The sequence below is a fragment of the Coturnix japonica genome, chromosome Z, assembly GCF_054131305.1.
Source record: "Coturnix japonica strain WE chromosome Z, WE-NBRP24, whole genome shotgun sequence".
NCBI classification, from domain to species: domain Eukaryota; kingdom Metazoa; phylum Chordata; class Aves; order Galliformes; family Phasianidae; genus Coturnix; species Coturnix japonica.
In genome coordinates, this window is record NC_140702.1 from 12588868 (window position 1) to 12611378 (window position 22511).

At 39.2% G+C, this 22511-nt stretch overlaps 1 protein-coding gene across 3 annotated transcripts in view; it reads left to right on the plus strand.

Annotated features, from left to right (window-relative positions):
• The window catches only part of SVEP1 (sushi, von Willebrand factor type A, EGF and pentraxin domain containing 1), a 115832-nt gene that overhangs the window by 45312 nt on the left and 48009 nt on the right, over nt 1–22511 (plus strand). For all 3 annotated transcript variants that reach the window (XM_015849871.3, XM_015849872.3, XM_085530196.1), the window contains exons 6-22: nt 961–1140; nt 6041–6238; nt 8601–8719; nt 10167–10296; nt 10956–11063; nt 11291–11422; nt 12857–13051; nt 13597–13718; nt 15211–15319; nt 16647–16838; nt 17108–17341; nt 17861–18022; nt 18734–18895; nt 19138–19299; nt 19828–19922; nt 21063–21159; nt 21960–22073. In XM_015849871.3, coding sequence (XP_015705357.2) covers nt 961–1140; nt 6041–6238; nt 8601–8719; nt 10167–10296; nt 10956–11063; nt 11291–11422; nt 12857–13051; nt 13597–13718; nt 15211–15319; nt 16647–16838; nt 17108–17341; nt 17861–18022; nt 18734–18895; nt 19138–19299; nt 19828–19922; nt 21063–21159; nt 21960–22073 — 2511 coding nt within the window. The remainder of the gene's footprint in view (nt 1–960; nt 1141–6040; nt 6239–8600; nt 8720–10166; nt 10297–10955; nt 11064–11290; nt 11423–12856; nt 13052–13596; nt 13719–15210; nt 15320–16646; nt 16839–17107; nt 17342–17860; nt 18023–18733; nt 18896–19137; nt 19300–19827; nt 19923–21062; nt 21160–21959; nt 22074–22511) is intronic.

Below are 22511 nucleotides of genomic sequence, written 5' to 3' on the forward strand. Positions count from 1 at the left end.
GCCTATATTTTAGAGTGATCACAGTGTTTGCTCTCGTTTTATTCCCAGTAAAGACTTTTGAACATACTGACCAGCACCTACTGGCTTTGGCTGAGAACACTTTTTGAGATACATGTTTTCCATAGGATTTGGGAAAGCAGCAGCTGCTTAGGGAAGATAGGCTTGAATTACTGAGGAAAAAGATGCAGTAGGACCCCAGCAAGCATCTACACATTTCAGCTTGTTACCCTGTCATCATATATATATGTCATCATCACACAAACCTGTACAGCTTAGCTGTTTGACAGAGGTGGACCCAAATCCAAGCAGGATGTATGCTGAGAGGGTCACAAGGGAATGAGTGAGAAGTGTCAGATAATGGCTGAAGAGGAGAAGGGCTGGAGGCAGTGCATAAGAATACAGTCTTATTAGGAGAACTTAAGATGGTGAAACAGATGAAATAAATTAAAGCATTACCAATACAGTCATCTTCCATATTAAGCTCATAGCCTCTCCTGTGACATGCCTTCAGTCCTTACTACACTGTCAGTTAGAAATTTCCCAAACTCTCAGGCATGGCGGAGGAATTGGAAACATCTGAAGACCCAAACTCTTCTATAGGATTGCATTTGCATGCATCCATGCCTTCTTGATGGCTTGCAGACTTTAGTATCACAAGTTGCACAGTGCTAAGTGTACAAAGGCTGGGAACTTTTCTGTGCACAATTAAAGTGCTTATGTCAGAATACAGGTCAGTGTGTGCCTAACCTCATATGTATTAAGACTCTCCTTCAAGAAAAGCAAGGCATTAATCCTTTGAAAAACTTAGCCTTCTTCCAGCCCTATTCTGTAAATCTGTTCCAGCTACTTAGTAAGTGTACAACCCAGAACCTGTCCAGTCCCTTAAAACCTGAGTGGGCTGGAGTTGCTCCCCAGATTCTCAGTTCTGCTGAGTGAAATGATATTTTTTTCCCTTTGCAGTTCGAACATGTCCCAAGCTTTGGGCTCCTGAGAATGGACACATTAATTGTTCAACAGCTGATATCTCCTATAAGACGGAATGTTTTGTCACCTGCAATGAAGGCTATAAATTAGAAGGAAATGCCAAACTGACCTGCCTGGGAACCTCACTGTGGGATTCAAAGGAGCCCAAGTGTGTGGGTAGGTATCTCATCACAGTCTGTTCATGTCAGAGTGCATCCTTTCCTGGCATGCTGTCGTGAGAAACAATATCAATTTTAGTATCTGATGAAGCCTAGATGATAAGCAAGAGAAACAGTTTATGAATGTTTCATAATGGTCATAAAGCTGGGAAGGAGCAAAAGGATTTTTAAGGGGAGTGTGTGAGCAAATTAACATTGAAATTTAGCACAGGCAATCAGTAACCAAAGGTGCTGGTTATTGGATGGTTCATTGTCCCGTAATATATTGTAGGAAACACACATCTTGTAAGCTTATTATACATATTAAATGTGAACAGAGATTTAAGTTACTCTCTTAAAGCTAACAATGATCTCCAACCAAAGACTAAAGTATATTAGCCAGGCATTGTGAGTACCAAGTAGAGTTGTGGCTGCTGTCACTTTTGTTTAGCTGATGGCTTGAAATAAGTTAAGAGACATTAGGAACCAAAAACTTCTATTGTGAGACCTCACCAACTGTGCAGCAGTAGTTATGTACGTGTATACTGCTGTCCACTATTCTTTCTGTTACATGTAGAAATAAAGTTTTGTAGATTTCATAAGAGGCCATTTGAGACTATTGACAGGTACCTAAATCATGAAGACTAATCTGGTGCAGAATAGAGTTAGGGTAGAATACATTTTACCTGGCACAGTTAAGGTTATGCCTTTCTGTCCATCCATGGGCTTAAAAATGAATTTTGCATGAGGCAAGAACAAATTTTTAACTGAAGATACATACTCAAAAATTATCCGTAAGTGTTAATTTATCAGGAGAGTTCATTAAAAGATCCCAATCTTTCTTCTGAAGTCAGTGGAAAAACATCAATTAACTTCAAAAGGAAGAGTCCCTGAAATCCTGTTGGAAGATTATAATTGGAAGATTAACTATATTCATCAGCTGAATTCTTCCTTCATAGCTTAGCATTTTGATTATTAAAATCCAGCTCTACCCTGTATCAGATTTCTTCACACCATGCAATTTTACTTCAATTTCTGGATTACCCTTGGCAATAGTTTATTTTTGCTGAGTCTGAAAATCCAGCATGGAAGTTAGCTTTAGTTGTCCCAGAGGAAAACGTGTGAGCTACAAGCAGCTTCTGCCATCAAGCTTGCTGAGATTCTTGCCCTAGTGCAGACTTGTGGCACTTCATTCTGGGTAGGATACAAATCAAAAGACTCAAATTGCATGTTCTCCTCAAAAACATCCTTTGTTCATCATTTGTAACTATTGTTTGTTATGTGCCAGATGAAAGATAATGGAAATCCTTCATTACTTAAGCATATTTAATTGATAATTTGTCCATTTCTGTCTCTTGTTCATAAAACGAACCAAGGTTAGGTTCACTGTCGTACCTTGTAACATATTGCTTGGATGTCAGGGTACACTCCTAGAGGTCTTTATGAATGCTTTTCAGTATGAGTGGACACTGCTGCAAAGTGTACTGTATTTAGAAGTTAGATCTGTAAAACTCTACTACAACCATTTCCAACCATAACTGCTGCTTGTGCCACTGTGCTGTGACATGATCTGGGTTGTAACATAATTGTTTATGGGCACTCCTGTGAGGTCTGTTGTCATATGCTGCTTTCTCCAAGAGAGTGGAAAGTAATGCAGGTTTGGCAATTATCTGTGCTCTTAATTCAGATATTTTTCATGAAAAATGCCATCTGCTAAGAGTTACTTTTGCATAGGTTACACTGTATTATAAAGTGATCAAAACCAAAATATTTACTAAAAGAGCAAGAAATGTATATTTCCATAATCATATTCTGATGTTTCCTTGCCCAGTGGTGAAGAGTTAATATCCAGCACATTAAAATTGATTAAACTTGCAAGATACTGCTCTCCTTTGTTTGTTCAAGTGTTCACAAATAAAGGTAAAAATGCAGATGGTATACACAGTGTTGATGCCATCTAGTGTTAGAAGAATTCGTACTGCGTAAGTCTAACAGCAGTCAGCTGATTCTTTCCCTGGGATGTCTGTGTAAAGGGTGGAAGGAAAGAAGCGCAGTGTGGTTGGTGGTTTTGTTTTTAGTTACTTACATTGAAGCTCCTCTTAGAATCAGGGAATATCCCCGGTTAGAAATGACCTAAAAAGACTGTATCACTCCGCTCCTCACAGAGCCCAGACTGGGTCAGCTTTATCAAACTGCATGTCTGAGCACAGATACAAAAAGATGTTTTGGGGTTTTTTTTTTAATTCCATAGTAAAAAACAGTCTGCATTTATTCCATAGGTCTGGATACACCAAATATTATCTGAATGTTTGACATTTCATTATTTTGCATTGCAGTGATCTTGCTGGTAGACTTGGAAGCATCCTTACCAGGAGGGTTGTTACCATTTAGCCTGAAAAGAAATTTTTCTATTTCTTGTGTCTAAACCTTTCATAGCCTTTTATCTACTTATTCTCTTAATGTACCATGCACTATAAAGCTTTCAGCTTGTATTTTCTAACATTGTTTGTCCCCGTTTCTGTTCTTGCTGGTTTCTGCTGTTTGTCAGTGTCCTTCCTGTGGTGACCAGCCAAAGGCTGGACATTCTTTACTGATGGAGTTGATGTATGTTTCATAGCCAGCAGTATCTGCTTGAAGTGAGTGTGTTAACATTTAGAATCTCTTCAGCCTCTTGAAATATCTGTTCCAAAACTGCAGCCTGTTGCAGTTATTAATTGCTTATGCTTTAAACACATTTTCAATATTGGAATTTTAAAGAGCAGGAAATACTTAAAATTCTTTGAGTCTTTAAAATTTGTTTCAAGAAGAAGAAGCAGTTCTCAATGACTTGCTGCATATTTTGGAAGGGGAAGTAAAAGGGATGTGTAGTGTTTTAATCGGAATCACTTCTGTGTCATTAAACCATTGCTAAGAGATGAATAGCAATTTGCCTTCTGTAACTGGTGAGTTGTTCTTTGTATGTGCCCTTTGTGTGTAGATACTCTTCCTTCAGTAACTAGCAGAAGAGTTACAGTTCTTATTCGCTGTAGTTAATCATACTTCTTGTGTGTTTGCCTGTTAATTGTTAAAAGAAAAATTATTGAAAGTCTGCCTAGCCAAGTTAATGTGATTTTGCAATGTTTTTTCGTGACTGAATGTTTGAAATAGAAGTATTATAGAATCATAGAATCCTAGAATGGCCTGGGTTGAAAAGAATCATAGTAATCATCTGTGCCATATGCTGGGCCACCAACCACCAGACTAGGCTGCCCAGAGCCTGGCCTTGAGTGCCTCCAGGGATGGAGCGTCCACAGCCTCCTTGGGCAAACTGTTCCAGTGTGCCACCACCCTTTGTATGAAAAACTTCTTCCTAATTTCTAACCTAAGCCTCCCTGTCTCAGTTTAAAGCTATTCCCCCTTTTCCTATCACTATCCACCCTCGCAAACAGGAATTCTCCCTCCTGTTTAAACACTCCCTTCAAGTACTGGAAGACCACAATGAGGTCTTCCCATAGACTTCTCTTCTAAGCTAAACAAGCCCAGTTCCCTCAACCCTTCCTCATAGGAGAGGTGCTCCAGCCCTCTGATCATCTTAGTGGCCTTCGTCTGGACCCAGTCCAAGAGCTCCATTGGGGCCCCAGGCCTGGATGCAGTACTGCAGATGGGGCCTCGCAAGAGCTGAGTAGAGGGGGACAATCACCTCCCTCTCCCTGCTGGCCACCCCTCTTTTAATGCAGCCCAGAACACAGTTGGCCTTCCAGGCTGCAAGCTCACACTGCTTGCTCATGTCCAGCTTTTCATCCACCAGGACCCCCAAGTCCCTTTCTGCAGGGCTGCTCTCAAGGAGATCTTCCCCCAGTTTGTACCTGGGATTGCCCTGACCCAAGTGCAGCACCTTGCACTTGGCCTTATTGAACCTCATTAGGTTAACACGGGCCCACTTCTCCAGCCTGTCTAGGTCCCTCTAGATGGCTTCCCTTCCTTCTAGTGTATCTCCAGCACTGCTCAGCTTGGTATCATCCACAAACTTGCTGATGGTGCACTCAGTGCCATTGTCTGTGTCGTTGACAAAGTTGTTGAAGAGCACTGGTCCCAGAACTGAGCCCTGAGGGAGATCACTTGAGACCAGCCTCCGCCCTGACACAGAACCATTAATCACAACCCTTTGGTTGTGTCCAGCCAGCCAGTTCCTAATCCATCATGCAGAACATCCTTCAAATCCACACCTGTCCAATTTAGAGAGAAGGATGTGGTGAGGGACAATGTCAAGGCTTTGCAGAAGTCTATTTAAGTTTGCCTCACATGGTAAAAATGTGCAAATGTTCTTCAGAGCTCGTAATAAATTCTAGTGACAGAGTAGTTCAGAACCTTGATTTTAAGCCTTAAAATTATCATCAGCCCTTTCTAACTTTCACAGAGGGATGGTCAGCTGCCGTGTGTAGTCACCTTCAGGCTTTGTGTCTGGGTATATTTAAGACCAAGCCTAGTTTGATTCAATTTGAAGGTGCAGAAGACAAAATCATATGCCACGTCTCTAATCTTAAGCGAGCTTATGGCAGAACTTCCTTTTCTGTCTCTCGTTCCTATTTCCTGAAAGGCCTCAGTGGCACCTCCCTAGAGCATTCTCTTCTCTGGGATGAACAGCCCCAATTCTCTCAGACTGTCTTCACAGGACAAGTGATATGATCATCTTTGTGACTGTCCTCTGGACCTGCTCCAATAGGACCTGATGTCCAGGGGGCTGTTTACTTCATTCAGCTCTAGAGTACAAAATTTTATCATTTTCTGTTGTTTTTATGCACTTGCCATGCACATATACTCCTAAGAAATCTGTGTATTTTATGTTCCCTCTTAGCTACCATATGACTTTGTTTGCAGATTTGTTTGAATATAAATTTTTATGTGTCAGTTAAAATGTGTGCCTCACTGGTCTCTTGTAGAAATTCATTGCCCCGTCTTCCAGAAACCAGCAGGTGTAACAGTTCTCCCTCCAAACTGTGGGCTGGAGCCAGCTGTTTCTGGGACTGTGTGCCAACTGAGCTGTCCCCAAGGATTCATCTTGTCTGGAGCTAGAGAAGAACTAAGGTGCATTTCATCTGGGAGATGGAGTGCAAACATCCAGGATGCTCTGTGTAAAGGTAGAGACCAGCACAAAATCAATTCTGTGTATGCACGCAGGACTGGAGGAAAGTACATAGGAAACAGCTGAGTAAAGACAGACTGGAACTGTGAAAAGCATAATTAAGCAGTCTGTAAGAAGGATTGTCTGTACCACTATAGCTTGGCTCTCAGGTTTACTTGTAGTACCCAATACAGACATGGAATTCAGAGGTTGCTTGAGTGCTGTCTTAGAATTATCCATTGCTGGCATCTCTTTAAGTCTGTCCTGGGAAGCTGCCTGCAGCAGCCTGAGGTGAAGATAAACTTGAACTCTCAAAGTAAAAGTGAAAGCTCTTAGCTTAAAAATAGCCAGTGTGGAACCCACGCTCCTATTTTAAAAAGCATTTATAAGTAATGCCACTTCTGCTCAGTAGGCACAGGTGTATGCAAGCCCTGTAGTCTGAGCAGACCTATAAGATGATATGCATGGTGTAGAAGTATGGTTCTTTTCAGTTGGCTCTGAACTGACCACAGCAGCAGACCTGCACAAGAATAACAGACACATGATTCAAAACCAAAACTGACTGACACTGTGCATGGCTTATAGATGGGCAGAAGGTGGTTATGTACATTTGAAGGGTTTTGGTATGTTTGCTCACCTCTTCTAGAAATGCAAGGTTATTTATTCTCTTACATACATGTACAGTGAGTTGGAAGAAATTTGTCTTTGGATTATAGGAAGATGCAAGTGAAAGTGCGGTTTTGCTGGGAATATGCTCTTCACTTCTTCATGAACCATTGTGCTCTCAGAGTTAACACTTCCACTCCAAATGGAGGCCCTTACAAGTCTCTGCATGAAAGAACAATAAAGTAAACATCTATAACCAGTCATCATGCCAAGGCAGTAAAGAAACTGCAATGGGAACTTTTTCCTCTGCAGTGACCAGGGAGATTTTATCCTTCCCTTTAAAGATATCGTTTCCCACTATGTTATGTACCGCATTGTTTTTCCAAATCTAGTTGAAACTTGTGCCAAACCACAATTTTTAATATTTGATGGGATCCCAGCACAGGGCTACAAGCTAAGTGTTTGGATCGAGATAAAGTAGCGTGGCTTCGGTTCAAGGTTCTAGATATTACCAGTGCATAAAACTCTAAAGAGAAACTAGGATCCTCTGAGTGTTATTCTTCTCTAGTAAAACTGAATATCTGCCCCTCAATTGCTTTCATTTTTGGTACTTTCTCTATTTTGCTGCCAAAATATTTGGCCAGTTCACACTAGCCTTTTTCTTTCTGACTTATTTATTAGTCTTTCTACAAAATTTCCCTTTTAAATGGAATTTGCCCCAGCCTCAGGACTGTGGTCAGGGAAGTGTGATTCATAACTGGTAGTTATGAAAAGAGTGCACTTCTAGTAAAATTTTCATCAAAATGAGTCCAGGGGAAGGCAAAACCACTTGTATTTATTGCTTTGCACTCAATTACAGGAGTTTAATTGCCTGACTTATGTCTTTACTGGAACTATGTAGTAATAAAAATGTAACTGGTATCAGTCCCAAGTTGTTTTAAAGCCTCCTGAGCATGGATGAGTTCAGAGCTGAATGCCTTTTTCCTTGTCTCTTGAGTCTAAAGGCCTTTTATCAGGAGATACTACAGCAATAAAATAACCCGACCACAAATGTTTTGAGAGGCCCTATGCCTGGGAGATCAAGAAGTACTTTGTCAGAGAAACATAATACTTAAATGTTGGTGGTGGTTACCAGTATTTTACCACTAATACTTTCCGACTGCCCAGCATGGTCACATATGTCTCAAGAAAAACCTCTTAGTCCTACATTGTAGCTTGCAGTAGGTATTTGTTAAAGAACGTCTCCAGTAAGCGGTGCCAGAAATCTTGTCACTGCTTCGTTCAAGTCACCATGCTCCTGGGCATTTGAGATTGACTACTGTCTTGTTCATTGTACATATGTCATGTCATAAATAACCTTTTTTAAGGCATTGATGACAGATGTTTACGTCTGCATGTGTCATATGTGTGGGCAATGAAAGGAAAGCCACTCCTTCTTAATGACAAGATTTGTGTGATGAATAAATGAATAATAAGAGAAAACAATTAATTCTGTCTTATTTATGATTTGTTTTATGGTTGCACATGGTAATCACTATGCTAAATGTTGTTCAAAAACAGCCAAAAGCAGTCCTTTCTCCAGAATAATTTACTGTTTATGCATGAGGCTTCAGGCAAGAATAAAAAAGAGGCAGAGCTGGAAACTTTGCAGAAATGTGTGTATATATTCCAGGAAGTGCCAAAAAAGCAGTACTTCTTTGCAGCCTAATCATTATAGCACTTTTATTTCTTTAATACCATATATAAACGTAGTTTGTATTTTTCTGGGCCAGATATTGAAGCTCCTAAGATCCAGTGTCCAGAAAATATTGAGACTGAAACTCTGGAACATCAGAACTCTGCTAATATCAGCTGGCAGATCCCAGTAGCTGAGGATAACTCTGGAGATGAGGTAAGTTAAAATCTTGGCATTTGACCAGGTGCTGTCTTTTTATAGCTAGTTATTTCAAATTAGTTTTCTGAACCACTGGAATTCACTTCTTCTGACAAGCCTGAGTAGAAGAAAAATCTGCTGAAAACTTTTTATACTGAGAATTCAGCATTTTCTGTCCTGTTAAGGGTTATGCATTCACAGAACACTACACATGGTGTCTAAGCACATGAAATCTCATATGTTTAATTTATGTAGTCAAAAGAAAGAATGTGCCCTTGTTTATAAAATGGAGACAGATGCTTTAAAAATGAACTCTTAGAATGGAAAGAAGTTTAATAAATGCTTCTTAGAAGGAAGTAAACCAGTTCATTAATCAAAAAGGCTAGCAAAAGCAGACTGCGATAAGTGAAAATGCTCTTCAGCTTCCCACCCAACAAAGAAAAATATTGCTTGCTTATCCCATGAAACATTCAGACATAGGCCTTTGGGTACTGTGTGTAACAGAGGTCTGGAAATGCACATGACAGGGAAAATTTGCTCCAGAAACATTTCATAAGAAGTAGTGTTACCTACTGGGTCAGGCCTAATCAAGTTGCAGCAACTGACTACATTATCTTGAGTCAGAAGGAGTATGACTTTATGTATTCTCCAGAATTGCTGCAAACACAAAAGCTTTTTTCATGTTGTGAGCAACATCAGTAAAAGAGTTTTAAGTTTACACTTTTTGCTGTAGCACAGCCTTCATCAGATACTATCACTGTGCTGACGCAGAATCATTTGATGACCTGTAGAAATGAGGTACCTTCACACTCAGTTGGAGCAGGTTTGTCAAAACCACAGTTAAACTGTTTTGCTCATGTGAAGCCAGATCTCTTAAAATAAGCTTCTTAACACGGTTCTAGTCCGTACGAGAGAGCTGTGGCCCACACGTAGGTGTCATATACTACAAATGTGGGGTTTTTTTTTGTGGTGATAGGATGTTTCCATGTGACTGCATGTTATTGACTTACACAATATGTAGATTAAAACTAGCTGTTTCAGTCCTCATGACCCACAGCTGCCTTCTGCACACATTTCCCATGTATTTTGCCCTTGCAGCTGGAGACATGAACTGTAGACAAAGCAGTTTTGATCAGTTTTGACAAGCATAGCTTGTGTGCAGTGTAGTAATGCAAACAGAAGTCATTTTTGGGTTGTTTCAGTGCACAGTGCTGTAATGCAGCAGGTCAGGGTCCAAATCCTGGCTGAGTGAGCCCCTGTAGCTAAAGGGGAAGTAATCTTGAGGAGGGGAAGACAGGCACTCTGTTGCAAAGTCCACCTTCATTATTTGTATAGGCTATGAACATCAAATAAGAGCAGAATTAACATTATAGGGTACTACTTTTTGCTTGTTTCTTGAATTACTTGAGTGTCATTAATACTAGCTTGTTTTCCCTTTTAAATAACAATTGTCCTCCTATAAAAGGTCTCAGTGCACGTTACCCCAGTTTTCATACCACCATATCTTCTCCCAATTGGTGAAGTTGCCATTTCATACAGAGCTGTTGACAAGTCTGGCAATGAGGCAAGCTGTACGTTCAGTGTCAAGGTCATCGGTAAGTTCAATGGGGAAGAGTCAGTTGTGGTTGAAATATTTTGTGCACAAAGGGACTGTGAATCAGTGTGACCTTCACTGTGTGTTTGGATAAGCCCAAGGGTAATGTCATCTCCATAATGGCATGGCTGATCTTGGGCCACAGTACACACAGTGTGCAGTCATTGCTTCCACATGTTTTCTTATTTTGTTCTGTTGTTTTATTTGAATGTTAAGAACCCTCCTTATACTGATAGATGTAATGCTTCTTTGTGTTGTCACTTAACTACCTTTATCATATGCATCTTTTTTTCTACTTGAAAAACTATAAGAATTTACTAATCTCCTCCACACTGCTGATGCATATCGTTGTTCATGTCTTTCTGCCAGACAGCTTTGGTATTCAGCAGTCTTGTTAAACAAGGTTTGCTTTGGAGAAAGCAAGCAGAATGTAGAAACCATGAGTTCAGGAGAAGAATTTTTGTGTGTGTGTTAGTACCATGTCATTCACTTGGTGTCTGCCAGTTGCAGCAGTTATAAAGGTGTACTCCTAACTTTATTGTATCTTCTGGTGCAAATTCAAAACTTTAAAGTCACTTTACGTGACTTCTGATTATAGATTTCATGAATGTATCTGCAGCTCAGCAAGCTAATGTCTTGCAAACTTTTCACATTCTATAGATGCAGAACCTCCTGTAATTGACAGATGCAGATCTCCACCCCCCATACAGGTAGCAGAGAATGAATATCCAGCAACATGGGAAGAACCACAGTTTTCAGACAATTCAGGTAAGATGGTGTACCCCCAAAAATGCACCAAACAGTGAAGAGTAGGAAGTTCCAATCTGCTCAACTTTATTCACTTGTAGTTTAGGATTTTGTCTTTATACTTATTCGTCTTCAAGAACACATCATTTGGAACACACACTACAGTTTCCTTCTCCATTTGTTGTGATTGAGTGTGAGCATCCCTTTATGGTTCGATGACTTTATGTGTTGTCCTTTAATTCTTCTAGGTGCTCCTCTGACTATCACTAGAAGTCATGAACCCGGAGAACTCTTTCCCAAAGGAGAAACAATAGTTCAATATATAGCCCTGGATCCTTCTGGCAATAACAGGACATGTGAAATACACATTGTCATCAAAGGTTTGTTGTATTAGCCTTGTTGCTGCTGCTACCATTCAATAACACGTAAGCCGTGGTGTGATACTACAGCTATTCTCAGGTATATAGGTATTCTTAGACCAGATATATTGTTTTGTTTTCACTGAATGTTATAAAGATTACAAGTCTACATTGCTTCTTCATTCAGATATTCCCAGTTTCTTAATTAGATATTCCTGGTTTCTGTAGGAGTAACTTGAAGGCAGTCAGGATGTTTATAAATTTTCTCAGAGTGAAGAAGCACAGTGGTGAATTTGGCTCTGTACATTCAAATTATGTGTAACAATGAAATTGCTGTTCATTAAGCAGTAAAACTTTCAGTAGTTGATCCATTTTTTTCTCAGTGACAAATAAGGTGTGAAATGAATTAGTAGGTGTTACTGAAGTCAAACTTCAAATCTGTTCTTAGAAAGGAAAACTTAATCAAAGCATTTTTGTAATCAACTACAAATACTGTAGCGAATACTGGGAAGCACTTTAGGTTGTGGAAGCTGCCTGCTCCTATTCATGCATTTATGTTGCTTGTATAGACACATTTTCTCCACAGTTTACCTTCTTCCTTAAAGACAAGTCAGTAATTTGTTGTATAAAGAATGAAAATGATACACTGCCTCTACCCTCTAGTGCCTAATGTCACCATCAGTTCTGCATATAAAGAAATGTTAGTGAATAGAGTATTTAAAATCATGCAAACCGGACTCTTGGTTATAGCACTGCAAAAGATAAATTACAGATGGATGTGCTACATTCTGTCTTACTTCTGTAAATCTTAGCAAGAAAAAAACAGTTTTTAGAAATTATATTGTTTCAGGTGTACACCACTTCAGGCTTTTTTGTTGTTTTGGTGCTCATTAGATCATGTTCTCAGATGCTGACTGTGTCTTCTTGTGGCCTGTAAGATAGATCATAACTGAGATTTTATAGTCAGTTCCTCCTGAGATTGTTCTGACAAGTCCGTGTGTTGTTGCAATAGTGAAGAACGGATAGCGCTTAGTTTTGGAATTCAATATGTGGTATAGTTACTGTGATTCATTGTATGAAAATGCATGTAAAAATTTTAATTAACTTTTTGGAGTATTTTAGTAAGCACATACGTGACCGTGCACCTTTGAATAAGAAATACAGATGGGTTTGAGCCTCGCATTTTGGAGAGTTTATTTAATTTCTCGTATACATCCCTCCCCGCCCTTTTTTTTTCTTTTTAAACCTTCACATTTATGGTTTAAAATTCAAATGGCAGACTTCAAGAAGAATTTAGCAGTACCCTGGTTCAGGTTTTCTGGACATAGCAAATAATATGCAGACTTCATGTGCAGCCCTCAGAAGTTTTATCAGTGCTGTTTGCTTGTGTACTTATTTAATTCTCCAAATTCATTAGTGTACGACTGTATGTTTTTCTTTGTGTGTTTTTCTCAGGTTCTCCCTGTGAAATCTCCTTTGAGCCTGTGAATGGCAATTTTACATGCACATCAGATGAAGTGGGTGTCAATTGTACATTGCGCTGTGCAGAGGGTTATAGCTTCTCAGAGGGATCAAGTGAAAACTACTATTGTGCATATGAGGATGGTGTCTGGAAGCCACCTTACTCTCCAGAGTGGCCTGACTGCTCTTGTAAGTCTCTAATATTTTTTAGCCTGTTTTCTGAAATGAATCTGCTGCTCAGCAAACAATGCTTTTAATGAGGAATTAAATAAAAATATTTTAGGAATTATGACCAGTGTATATTGATAACAAATCTCTCATTCCACATCATTACTAATATTGCAAATGAACTCAGAAGTCCACAGAAGTGTTATTTCAGAAGTTCTCTGGATTACAAAAATAGTAGTCAATTTGTATCCTGGGAAACAAGCTAACAAGGATGGCAAAGCAGACAAGGCCTATCATTAGTTTGAACTGGCATCTGAAATATGTTGTAGTTTGTGTGCAAACACTCGGAGTGCTTTTTCAACAGGAATTTCAACAGTATTTGCAAATGGAAAGCGCAAATTTATTTGTAAAAGCAGTGCATGCTGTAATTACACATCTACTTATCACCAGATCAGAAGCTTTTATTTATTTCCTTCAAGATGAACAGTAACAAAGCTATGAGCTATGGACTTTCCCAGCTTTGGTGACATTTTAAAAATATGAAAATATTCTCCAACATTTTTCAGTAAATCGTTTTGCAAACCATGGGTTCAAATCCTTCGAGATGCTTTACAAAGCAACACGATGTGATGACAACAGTCTTCTAAATGGCTTTTCTGATGCTTTCCAGAGCGCACTCGGTAAAATGGTAGGTTAGTAACTGCTACTTCCTTTTATGTCATTTTTAAGAGTATAACTTCCCGTGACATTTCTCAGATGACTGTTTTCATACATGAAAAATACAGTGGCAACTTGGAAATGGTATTTGTGCTTTTTTTGGAAGATGACAAGTCCTCTTTTAAAAATAAAGCTGATGCGCCGACATTTTCATTCAGTCTTCAATGAGAAGTTGTTTAGGGACAAGATTTGAAGAAATGTCCACACAGCTTAGGGACTTGATACTCACAGGTTTTTGGTAGGATTTTAAAGAAAATCTTACAGTTTTGAAAATCCTAGATGGTTACTTGCTAACCTTAGTGTTGTGAGAGTGAGATGTAATGATAAAATATACTTGTTTTACATATAGTATATGTAACATACATCTAGATAACACAGTGAACACACACAGATACACAGAGATAAAATCTGCATTTAAATACTTTGCTCAAGTTTATTGAGTTTTTGAGTTCTAATCAATAAATACTGCACACCAGCTTATTTGAAAGGGTAGCACATTCCTTCTCTGTGCTGTCTTACTTTTTGTTTCAATATTACCACTCTCCTTCTTAATCCATGTGTCTGTCCTCAGCTGTGAAGCAGAAGCAGCAGGCCTTTGTGTTGCTGTCTAAAGAGCTGATGCTCAGGCCCCATGTGATGCTCATGTTCCAGATTATAGTACCTGGGCAGTTAAAGATGTCTTACAGAAGAAGGCCTGTGTTCTGTAAGCCTCACTGGTAACTGAAAAGCATTATTAGTGTATATAGCTATTGATCAGAATACTACAGCTTTAGAATCCCTATCAGTGGTTCTGATCAAAAGGCTTAAATCTCAAATAGTACTTCCAGGCAATCTTTGACACTTGAACCTGAATATCTGTTACTATCTTGACTTCAAGTTTTTCTAGCAGACAAATCTTGGCTGATTTTATTTCTCTTCTCTGAAGAGCTTGTTTTTCAACTACCCCTGGATTTCATTGCTTAGACTATTAGTATGAGCAAGCAAATAGGAAAATTGGAAAAAATGTTCAGTGACCTGCTCAGGAAGTTACACCAAAATGCAGCAGTCTTGGAAAAGAGTTAACAAGGCTGGTTTGATTATGTCTGTTCCTATTCCCAATAACTTTAGACTACAACAGAGATAGCATATCAGCAGGAGCCATCACTTAGCTGGAAATGCCTCTTGGTAGCCTTCTTCAGGAGAGGCTTTTCCAACGGTCTGCAGTCATTTTTTAATTATAGCCTTCATCTTGTGGGGCAGCATGCAACTATTGCTGTTCCAGACAAGGAAATTAGATAAATCACTTGCAGGGATCCAGAATTTGCATCCTCAGCAACTGCTGTGATTGAAACAGACATGAAAGGAGAAATCTTGTGCCAGAGAAAGAACAGGGCCAGGGCTTTACATTATAACACAGCTTTTTTAAGTTGGGGCTGAGCTATGTCATTCTGTATTTTTAATGCTCTTCTTCTTTATGTTGTAAGGTCCCATCATTCTGTAATGATGTTGATGATATTGACTGCCGACTGGAAGATCAGACACAGAAACACTGCTTGGAGTACAATTATGATTACGAAAATGGATTTGCCATTGGTAATTACTGATTGCATGGATCATTAGCCATCTGGGTTTAATGTGGCGTAGTTCCTTTTTAGCTGAAATACTGCAACATGTTGTATGGAATACTTAAACAAAAAATTAGAGTATTAAGATACTAAGAAATTATGCAACACATTCTATTGTGGAATTGTTTGCTCTCTGTTTGGCAGAGTCATAGCCAGGAGAGCTGACCCAGACTGGATAGGGGGGTATCCCATACATTTAGCATCATGCTTAGCAATAAACTGGAGAGGAGAGGAGAAAAAGGAACATTCAAAGAGGTGGTGGTTGCCTTCCCAAAAAACCTGTGTGCATGATGAGCCTGTGATTGACCGAACGGCTGCAATGAATGAATTCCTTGGTTTGCTTTGCTTGTGAGTGCAGCTTTACCAAGTAAACTGTCTGGATCGCAACCCATGAGATCTTGCACTTTTACTTTTCCCATTTTCTTTTCATTTCACTTGGACGAATTGGGTGTCCATGTATTGCTGAGCTGTCTGCCAGAGTTAAACCATAATGAAAGGATAGTCTTTTTTAATACTGGGTGGAAGTTATGGCAGCTTTAATGATTACTCCCACTTTCCTGTATGCCAAGAAAGTTGTCATTTTCAGTCAATTTTCAAACAGATTAGCAACAGTGTTGTACTGCTATCATCCTTGGCATTTCTTAGTCCCTTCAGGTTACTTAAAGCTGTAAAGCTAAAAACAGACTTAGAATGGGGCATATTGGCAAATCATCAGAATACTTAGTCTTTAATAGGACTGTGGCTCCTTTGTAAGTTCATGTTGTGAACATGAGTACAGCTTTGTGCTTATTCTCTCACCTTTTAGACATTCTTTGCTGGATTTAAAAGGACATTTGTTTGCAATTAGACACAGGGGACCAGAGGCTTATTCTGCAGGTTGGAGAGGAGAACTCTCCTTGAGTTAAAAGAGACAAGAGTTTAGAAGATTTGTTATGAAGCAATTACATGGAATCAGCCCAAAAGCTGTGAGATTAAGTTGCCTTATTTCCACTGTGATAGATGACTTAACCTGGTAACTGGCAGAATGTTTTTATGCCTACATGCTATTTCACAGTCAGAATTTCTTCAAGGCTTTGGCTAAGTATGCAAGTTTCATTATCAGATTTTTTTCTTCAGTCAGTCATGTTTTAGTAGGCACCTGGGCAGAGGCAAAGTCAACACATATTGTTCAGAGGTTCAGTCTGGCCCCATTCTATTGGGGTATGCTTCAGAAACAAGTAATAATATGACAGGCAGTTATTTTCTACATTATTTTGCTTCTCTTTTTTTTTTTTTTCTTTTTTAATGTCTGACAGGACCTGCTGGCTGGGGAGCAGCGAACCAGCTGGATTATTCCTACGATGACTTCTTTGACTCTGTGCAGGAAGAAGGCCTAAACAAGCATCTCTCAGCTTTTGCAAAGGCAGCACCTACTCGAGTCAAAAGACATAAGAAGCTGAATGTTCCAATGACTGACCACAAAATCAAGTTAATATTTAACATCACAGGTGAGGGAAGTCAAAATAGCCTCCTTCTAAACCTTCTTAAAAAAAGAGAAATATTCCTAATACATTCAGCGAGACTTTGCATTCAATTCAAAAATCCTGCTGGAGATGCACATGACAGTTTTCTTGAGACGTAGCCCCATTTTGCACATGGCCACCTTTATGCTTCAAACTGTCAAGCCTGAGTGGTGCAGTCTAGATATACTTCAGAGCAAGCTGGAAGTGCTGACTCTAAATTCTGTGTGCTATTGTGTTCTCTTTTTAAATCCCAGCTAGCGTGCCACTGCCTGATGAAAGGAATGATACACTGGAACTGGAAAACCAGAAGCGACTTCTTAGAACTCTAGAGACGATAACAAACAGGCTGAATCGGACCCTCAATAAGGAGCCTATGTATTCTTTCCAGTTTGCATCTGAACTCATTGTAGCTGACAGCAACTCATTGGAGACGGAGAAGGCCTTTCTTTTCTGCAGGCCTGGTTCTGTGCTGAAGGGGAGAATGTGTGGTAAGCCAGAGGACTTCCTCCTCACGTATATTTAGAATCTTTTTGAAAAACAAGGTTTTAGAGGGTATTTGCAGAGGGCAGTGATTTGACACAGTCCAGTCCTTGCAGTCTCTCAGAACAATAAACTGCAAAAATGCTTTGCACAGTTTGACTTCCAGAGGATGTTTATGTTTCTAACCAAGGCTTGTGGAAAAAGGATGCTTTTGTACCCAGGATCCCACTCCCATGGGGAAATCAGGCATATCCACATAGTTGGTGATACTCAGGAAAGCAGTACTTGATATGCAGTCTTTTAACCCTATTTGTTACTCCTGTGGATGAGACAGGGAACTGGATTCCATTTCCTGTGCACAGTGAAATATTCACAACAGTCCATACAGACAACTCATGCAAGCTCATTTGCTGAGTAACAGAGTTACATTTCATATGAACGGGGATTGATTAAATGGGAGCTCCAGGGGCAAAACAAGTATATATGATTGCGTAGTCTAAGGGAACCTTATGTTTCCAATGTTGCAGTCAACTGCCCTTTGGGTACCTATTACTCACTGGAGCATCACGCCTGTGAAAGCTGCTGGACTGGATCCTACCAGGATGAAGAAGGGCAGCTGGAATGCAAAAGTTGTCCATCTGGTAGTTACACTGAGTATCTACATTCCAGGAGCATCTCAGAATGCAAAGGTGAGAGCATCTTTTTCAGACAGCCACCTCTGACTGCCTAGTGCCATCCCTTTGGTCCTCATTACAGGAGTGAGATTAACCTGTGAAATGAGAATCAGTCTTAATTGCCTATTCGTGCATGAATGTAAAGAGAAAAGGCCATGTTGTCACTATTTCTGTAGTATGCAGAATGTCCAGGCAGATATTTTAAGAGCTGGCCCTTAGAGTTTTGTTTCACTTCTGTTTCCTTTCTGTGAGATTTTCAGCTCATTTTCCATGGACTGATACACTTAAAATAATGTCATTCTTGTCCTTGCAATCTCTCTCTGTTCTGTGATGACTGTATATGAAATTTTTGCATTCCATGCTGCGTTACTCTGACTTTGAGCACCTCAGCAGCCCTAACTCTTTGCAACTTGTTCTGAGAAAGAAGCTATGTTCATTGTGTATTTATTGTTTTATTATTCATTTTCTTCATTAAAAATGAGTAACTGAGTTTCAGTAAATCATCTGTGAAGATGATTCATTGATAATTCCCAAATATATTATCAGTTACTTAGCACATATTCTTTTGTCTTTTGTTCTTTGAACGGATGAAACCCTTCAGAGTAAATTCTAAAAATAAACAGTCTCTGTAATATGTATTATGATTTCAGCATCTTTTTCTGAGGTTAGGAGCCATGTTTCCTATTTGGACATCACTTATTTTTTATGAATTTTTCTGCCTCACAGCTCAGTGCAAGCAGGGAACATACTCACCTAATGGTCTTGAGACCTGTGAAACATGTCCACTTGGCACATATCAGCCAGCATTTGGATCCAGAAACTGCATCTCTTGCCCAGAAGATACCTCAACAGTAAAAAGAGGCGCAGTAGATGTCTCAGCTTGTGGAGGTGTGTAACAAATAGGTCTACGAAATTTCTACAATTGAATTTTAAAAAGGGGAAGGGAGCTGCATGGGTTGTTAATTCCCAGTGGGTTTCACCCTACTCCTTAATATCTACGAAGGAACTGTGAGGGAAGGAAAGAAAGTGACCAGAAAGAGTGCAGGGGTCAGGGTCAGGGACCCTGACACTTCTGCAGGGTCAGGCAGAAGTGATCTCTTTCCAAAAAAATGTCCTTTTTGTTCTTGCAGTACCGTGTTCTGCAGGGGAGTTCTCTCGTACAGGGTTGACACCTTGTTACCCTTGTCCCAGAGACTACTATCAGCCAGACCCAGGAAAGTCCTACTGCTTGTCGTGTCCCTTTTATGGAACAACAACAGTCATTGGTGCCAGATCCATCACAGATTGTTCAAGTAAGCCAAATTCACTCTGATTTTGGCATGCTGGTGTTGTCTCTGTGCTACATGGAAGGAGTAACTGTGAGATATGTACCATGGCTTAATAACAACGTATGGATATACAGAGTATGTATGTATGTATATGTGCGTGTATATATACGTGTGCACACTATGTATGTGTAAGTGTGTATGTGTACAGTGTGTCTGTATATATTCACTGATCATCTCTTGTAGGTCCCTTACAGCGAGGGATATGCTACAATTATGTGATTTTTGTGATTCTGTGATACTGTGATATGCATACAAAAGGAAGTGTGTGCATGTATGCATATACAAATACATGTGACGTGTATGCTTACTTATCTTTTAGAAAACTTACATAATATATGCATAAATATAAAATTCTACATGCTTGCTGTGAATCTGGGTTTTTATTCCCATAAATTCACTTTTTTTCAGATTCTCTTTAGATGCATTACTAAAATGCAATTCCTATGCCTCTACCAGTATCATTAACAATGTGTTTGTATCTTTCCCCTTTAGGTTTTGGCTCTACTTTCTCAGCTGCTGAGGAAAGTGTGATGATGATACCAGCCTCTCCAGAAAATATCAGCAAACAATACAAAGTCAGCAGTCAGGCAAGGACAAGATATCTTTTCTAGTATTGCCTCTTAGAAAAAGAAGCCACACATCTATGTCAGCAGTAAATTAACAAGGCTTTTTAATATGTAATTGTTATGCTGACTGCATTTCCTGAAGAGTTGAGAGTGGTGATTGTTAGGGGAACCTTCAAACCCTCTTTCTGATTATAAAAGCACTTCTGGTGAATAGAAGTGTCCAGATCAGTTCATTGGCAGTCTTAAATGTTGGACTTGAAGCCTTCACCTGATGTATGAGATATTTATCAGACTTATAAAAGAAATGTAAACTCCATGGAGAGAGTTCATGTCCATGAAAAGTAAGTTGATTGTACTTGGTCATTTTATGGCTTCAACATGCTGGATTGTAGCAGTTATGACCAGGAACCTAGGTTCCAGTTGTAAAATCTTTATTTTGCTTATTCCGGTATGGATATACTTGAGTGGAGGCAAGCAGATTTTCCTTCTGCTGTGAGTACTGCTTTTGAAATACAGGCAAGTCCTCACATAATAGAAACTACTCTGTTGACAGTATGTGCCACAGATGCTGCCTTAACTATCACACAGTCTGTAACTCAGACAAGGCTGCTTTATATGAATCAAAATTGAAAATGTTGTGTTACAGGAGCAAAGCTGACTGGTGATAAGCTAAAGATGTTAAATAATGGTTCCCATTAGGTACAGACCTATCTGGCATTATTGTATTTAAAGGAATTCTCTGAATTCAGGTTTGTAACCTGAGGAAAGTAACACCATACACTTAAGCCCACTACCAGTTCACTTAATGACCTGTAGCAGAAAGCAATTAGCCTGCATGAAAGGATGCAAAGCAGATACCTCTCATATAAAGTACAGCATAGTATAAAATTTCACCTGTCAATCACAGCTCAGAAAGTTCTAGTGGAAGAGCCACGGTGATCATGTTTTGGTAATTAAAAATAGTAATCCACATTCTTCTGTAGAAATAAGGTTGATTTGTGTGTAGAGGATACAAAGAGGAAAGTCTAGAAGTTAATGCCAGGGATGTTTTTATTCCCAGCTATTGAAATTGATAATGGAGCATGCTATTTAAAATAAGAATATTTTGTTCCTCATCTACTTCCACATTTACTGTAATTGTATTATTATTGCCTGTGGCAGGTGTTTCATGAGTGTTTCCTGGAGCCATGCCACAACAATGGGACATGCAAACAGTTGGGAAGCGGATATATTTGCATATGCCCAATTGGATATACAGGTAAAAAAATGTGGTAAGCAGAGGAAAGAGCTAAGATGGCTCCAGGTCTTTAATATGAGCAAAGATAAAGGAGCAGAACATTTCAGTGCAGGAGTGCTAACTAAGTGGAATGTCTGTCATAGATTTGTCACACATAAGTATTAAAAGAAAAGAAGTAGTTCCTCATGTTCTTGCTGAATTATATGTTTATCCAAAGGGGATGGGATTATGACTGGGATTTCTTTAAGTGGTATTATTAAAAAATCCCATGGAATTCAGTGAGAGTGGAGTGAGCAAAGCTTTGTGGATTTGAAAGTCCTTTGCTTAGTGATATTTAGGGTTAGCAGAACCTGGAAGTTTGCACTGTGAACAGCTAATTCCACCAGATATTCCTTTTCTTCTTCCTATCAGTTTCATGGCTGCTCCAGTGCAAACAGATGACTTGTTACCAAGAAGTTCCTGATGTGTTAGTCATGATAGAATATTAAGTGCTACCCTCTGGAACTGATCAGACTGTTTCATATTTTTCATAGTTTTTTAATAGCTTTTTGTCTCAGGTCATTGTTAAAATGCAACATAAAAAAAAAGGTAACTAGATTACGTCTACTAATGTTCACAGTTGATAGTATTACCAATAGTGGGAGCTATTGGTAATAGGTGAATGGTTGGAATGGATGATCATTTAGGTCTTTTCCAACCTTGGCGATTCTATGATTCTATGATAATCATATTTTGCTACATTACGTAATCATAGCTTCCGGAGTTTTTTAACAATTTCCTGTTTTGTTTCCATATTCTCAAACCTTTATTTTGCATTCTAGGCTTGAAATGTGAAACAGAAATGGATGAATGTAAATCCTCTCCTTGTCACAATAATGGAGTGTGTAAAGATGGCATTGGGTCCTTTGTTTGTCATTGCAAGCCAGGCTATTCTGGTAATTTAATTGTTTCTTCTTCAGAAACATATTATTTCTGTGCTAAGTAGATAACAGAAAACAACAGGGCAGTGCTAAATAGAACCATAACAGGAAACCGGACAGATATATAGAGTAGAAGAAAGTTGTACTGCACATGAGTAACTTTTGAAATAAAAAGAACAGTCACATGCATGCATGTCAGAGATGTTGAAATATGTGGGGATACTGACATGCTGAAGTACTTTGCCAAAGTACTTAATTTCTAAATATAAAAGTAAACTATTAGAGAACATCATTTGGCAGGAGATTTAAAAATAAGACCTGGTATTTTCCACCAGAAATGGACTCCCTCGTTAAGTTTATGTCCATCCATATATTGACAGCAGCACTTGCTGAGTATTTTTAAAATCTTTTTGTGGTCTTGGCATATTCCATATCCCGTCAGGTCAGTAATAC